Source organism: Vicia villosa, linkage group LG7 (genome assembly GCF_029867415.1).
Source record: "Vicia villosa cultivar HV-30 ecotype Madison, WI linkage group LG7, Vvil1.0, whole genome shotgun sequence".
Lineage (NCBI taxonomy): Eukaryota > Viridiplantae > Streptophyta > Magnoliopsida > Fabales > Fabaceae > Vicia > Vicia villosa.
Genome location: NC_081186.1, coordinates 138,120,679 through 138,125,840, shown reverse-complemented (window position 1 = coordinate 138,125,840; position 5,162 = coordinate 138,120,679). Strand labels below are relative to the sequence as shown.

At 32.9% G+C, this 5,162-nt stretch overlaps 1 protein-coding gene across 1 annotated transcript; it reads right to left on the bottom strand.

The window, feature by feature from the left end:
* Positions 1-2,004: 2,004 nt before the first annotated feature.
* Positions 2,005-4,916, bottom strand: LOC131620258 (uncharacterized). The gene is made up of 8 exons (XM_058891256.1): positions 4,754-4,916; positions 4,457-4,661; positions 4,297-4,315; positions 4,115-4,204; positions 3,561-3,863; positions 3,274-3,378; positions 2,843-2,962; positions 2,005-2,697 (listed from the first exon to the last, which is right to left on the bottom strand). The coding sequence occupies exons 1-8, from the start codon at positions 4,914-4,916 to the stop codon at positions 2,005-2,007; spliced, it is 1,698 nt and encodes a 565-aa protein (XP_058747239.1).
* Between the last annotated feature and the right edge of the window lie 246 nt (positions 4,917-5,162).

Sequence of the window (5,162 nt, the reverse complement as noted above, 5' to 3'; positions counted from 1 at the left end):
AGTGTCCACCAAAGACTTTGTTATTATTTTAATTTTAACAATTTGATTTTTAAAAAAATATTAGATGGCTGGAAATTGATAATCTACTAAATATAACTATAAATTCTCAACACATAATATTTTTTATATAAACTCATCTTCTTCCCTCTTCTCCTTCACCACCTTCATCATGACACTTATCTCAAACCCATAAAATTCGTCTCAAACACAAAAAAAAAAATTATTTTAAAATATTTTTAACCAACCATGTTCAAAATGTTGATTTGAGTTGTGAACACAAGGTTATAATGATACTGTAGTTTCCTAAGAGTGTCTACATGAAACAAAAAATTCTATTTCTTTTCAATCACTTAATCACCCAAATAACCAACCATTTTCTTCCCATTCTTAAATTTGAAAAACATGTCTTCCCCTTCTTCCATATCTTGCTCCTTTTGAACCCTATGAAACCCATCCACAATCTCGTCCGCAAGCTCCAAAACATAGTCATTTGCATTAACAATTTATTCACAAGCATCATCGATGTCGGCGGGGAAAGATGTACCTAGACCACATATGTTTTTATAGGAACTAATTTGGTTTAACATTGTATGTGATTTTCTAGTGATTTCTTAAAGGAGATTTCTGAACTCAAGGAATTTATAGGGAAAGCAAAAGTTGTTGTTGGAGGGAACTTATAGGGTTGAAGTGGAAAGGTCATAAAAGTGGTGATTGAAGTCCATTGAGAAAGGTTTTAGAGTTAGCATTTTAAGAAATATGGTGAATGGAATAAAATGGGTATTTAGATGGAAAATGGTGGTGAATGTGAATTTGTAAACGATGTTGTTCACTATCATTGATGCTTTTTTATAGCATTTTGAGGAACATATATGCAATTGTATGTGATGTGTTGGCAATTTCTTCAATGAGATGTCTAAATTCAGGAAAGTTATAGTAGAAGCGGAAGTCTTCATCGGAGAGAACAAATAGGGCGAGAGTGGAAAGCTTAAATAGAGTGTGATTGAAGTCCATTTAGAAGTGTTTTTAGGGTTAGGGTTTTAAGAAATATCGGAAATGTGAAGTAATGAACTTTGTCTCTCACTATCACCGACGCTTCTCAGATTTTTTTAGGAACATATATGTACTTTTTTGTGATGTTTTGTAAAAATCCTTTAGAGATTTAAGTCACTAGACCGTGAGATAATGCTCATTTTTAAAGAAAATGTTGTAAAAAAATACGAACTTGTTCTAATGGGAGAATGTTTTAAAATAATAATCTCTTTCATTGCAAATTATAAGAAATTTTCATTCACTTATGTTCTTTTTCTTTCTCTTTTTGGGTAACAATGGAAATTGATAGTCTACTGAAGGTAAGAATGAACTATTAACACATAATATTTTTTATATAACTTCAACCTTTTCCCTCTTCTCCTTTATCATCTTCATCATCACATTGATCAATATTCATCTAAAACCCATGAAATTCATCTCAAACACAAAAAAAAAGAACAAAAGTGAATGAAAATTTCTTATAATTTGCAATGAAAATGGAATATTATTTACATAAATTTAGTCATTATCATTGTATTACACAAAGTAACACTATTAAAAAATTGAAGGATGCCAAATTTAAATGGATGGATGACGGGAGAATTTAGACAAACTCTAAGGTGCTTGTTTTATAAACTTCTTTTGGATTAATAGACTATAATATTATGTGAATATCCAGATTGAGGGTAAATAACTTGATAAACTTTTATTTAAAATTGTTTCTGATCGCAATGTAGAATATATGAATATGACATGATTGATTCTTTTTTCGCCTTTAGGAATCCGTTTTACTAGCTAGGGCTTATTTGGATAACTTATGAAAACTATTGACTTTATTTGATATTTTATTTCATAAATAGCTTACAGATACACACTTATATGATACAACACCCAACTTAGGAAAATTTTGTACTTAGATTTCATATAATCAAGACATATGACACAACACCCAACTAATTCAAGCACTAATAAGCTCTAAGTATTCTTAAGACCTTGAGTAGTAAGACCAAATCCAAATGGAAACAAAGGATCATAATGAGAATCACTAACATTCATAGGTAATTGATCAACACTCTTAAACCATGTCCTTGGAAGTTTACCACTACATCCATAATCACCAAACAAAACATCTGTAATACCGTAACCTTCACTACCAGGAAGCCATGCCGCAACAAGTCCTTCGATTATGTCAATATATGGTAACATAACCACAAGTCTACCAGTTATTAACACAACCACACATCTCACTCCGCTGCATACATTGTTTATTGTTTCTGCCCCATTACCTGAGATGGTTAAGTTTAAACTGTCGCCATTTGTTTCCGCATATGGTGTTTCTCCGACTACCACAATTGCATATGAAAAATCATTTGATTTTACATATTCGAGAGATGGATTCTCCTGATAGACTATCTTAGTGTCTTTTTCAACTGTATTTTTTATCGCACTCAGAATTGTCGTACCACTAGTAATGTTGTTGCTCCTAAGCCCTTGCCATTGAATCGTCCATCCACCACATTGATAGCTTAGATTATCAACATGAATTCCGGAAACAAGTATTTTTGAAGCCATTTTAGGAAGAGGAAGCAACGGCTTATCAACGCTTTCACCGTTCTTTAATAGTACCAATGATTTCCTCACAGCTTCTCTAGCCAACTCTCTATGCTCCTGTCAAATTAGGTTGAAAATATATAGTTCTATAATTTTGTAGGGACTAAAAACATACTTAAATCAAAGTTAGTCGACTATCCTGGCTTCCGAGATGGTCAACAAGACTCTAATCAGCCAATGGTTTTTCAAATAGACCCATTACAAACTTGACTCTCAAAATTCTCTTCACTGCATCATTGATTCTTTTCATAGATACAACATTTGTTTTCACTAGTAAAGATAAGCCATCTATGAATTCTCGGAAGTCAGCTGCAGTCATTACCTGCATCACTACAACATTTAGTATTAAAAAGATCATATTTTATATGTATAAAATCATTGGTTTATACACAAAGAGTGTGAGTGTTTGTAAGCTTTAGAATATCAAGTTTGATTCTTGACGACTCATGTGTTAGGTCAGTTCATACTGAACTTTTGCTCTGGCTTTAAAAGAGACCTCAGTAAATGGGTGGTAAAATTGGTGTACCTGAGATTAGTCAGTCCTAGGGGCGGACACGAAGCTTTCAGAAAGAAAATTTTGATACCTAACTATAAAAATACTACTCAGCAAAATTGAAAAAAATCATAGCTTACCATGTAAATACCGGCATTTACTCCGACTTCAATTGAATGTGTGTAGTTAGCATGAGGAGGTGAAGTTATCTTGTCAATTCCGAAAAAATCTGACATGACAAAACCCTACAAAATATAAAAACAAATTTTTAAGCATACATATACTGATAAACACCAATATTTGATATATGAAATGAGAGATATTTGGAGTAAAGTGTTACTTTAAAATGGAGCGTGTTCTTGAGAAATCTTGTGATTAAATCGTAATTAGTATGCATTTTTTGTTTATTCAAGCTTGAGTAAGAAACCATGATGGTTGAGACACCCTTAATAATTGAGTCATAGTAAGCTGGCATGTGAATGCTAAGCAATTCATGTCTTGTTATAACTGTGTTATTCTCATTGATTCCTTTTGTCGTTCCACCATCACCAACATAGTGTTTTGCACAAGCTGCTACTTTCTTGTTTCCAGCAACATATGGAACACCCTTGCGTGAATGTGGAGGGATATCACCTTGCAATCCTAGAATTATCTCGGTCATAGCTTGAACAATTTTATGATCTTCACTATAACTTTTATAACATCTACCCCATCTTGGATCTCTACAAACCTACACAAACATATACTTTAAAATCAAGACCGTCTTAAGTTTTCTAACACCCTGTGTTGGTTAATCATAACTTAAATGTGACGAAATAATTAGGGGCACTATTTTACACACCCTCAAAGACGACCCTTATAAGATAGAACAATATTGTCAAATAGTGGTAATAACCACACTACAACGTAGAAGAATTTGAACAAACGACTATCTTTTGTAATGTGCGATTGACATATATGTAATTTGATTATCTTAATTACCGCGATGCTAGGAGCGAAGAGATATGAAACTCCGGTCGCTCTTGCTTCAAGAGCAGTTGCATCACCAATCTTCTTCACTAGTTGAGGATCCTTGTAGATTCAAAGAAACTAAAATCATCAATACAAAGAAAAATTACAAAACACAAATGTTCTGGGCGGCCTACAAGACCTAATAGGCAAACGCCCAATATCGTTGAAGTGCTAATATTGCAAGTCAGCTCATTTTCCATCACATCAAAAGCTCAAAATCAGACTGCATCAAGCTCTAACTCCTCATTTACCGATAACTTTGGTTCCATTATGGAACAACAATAAATATATGTATAATGGTTATTTATTTACCTTGTAGCCCCTAGACCGATATTGTGAGGAAAAATAGTAGCATTATAAACATTGTTATGACCATGAACAGCATCAACTCCATATATTATTAGAATTCCAAGCCTAGTCGACAATGCACCTTTTTGAAACTTATTCACCATATCAACCCCATAATTTGCAGTTGCGTTCACCTTAGGAACAGTTCCACCAGCACTCAGAAGACTCCCTGAAGTAATTTTTCACGCAGTTAAATATCATAAAACCTCGCGTCGCAGTTGAGATTCACAGTGAATAATCATATTAATAACAAAAACTTACCAATGTAATACTTGTTCACTATATCAGCAGAAGCAACCGTGCGCTCAATTTGAAGCATTTGACCGATTTTCTCTTCCAAAGTCATTCTACCAACAAGATCCTTAATTCTAGTATTCAATGGTTGCTTTGGATCTTTGTATTTCAAATATTCAGTATCTGCCATAGCTACCCAACACTGCAACAACATAAGCACCACCAAAAATATTCTACTTTTCTTCATTTCTTCCTCTCAAAACAATTGCACAATAGTATTTCAACAATGTTACTTTTCAATATAATAAACACAAAATATTCTGAACCTTATCTCAATAAAGAACAACAACCTTAGTTTTGAATTTGTTTAAATTTTTCAAATCTGATGATCAAATCAATTGTGGACATTTTGTAAATATTATATTCAAATACTCAT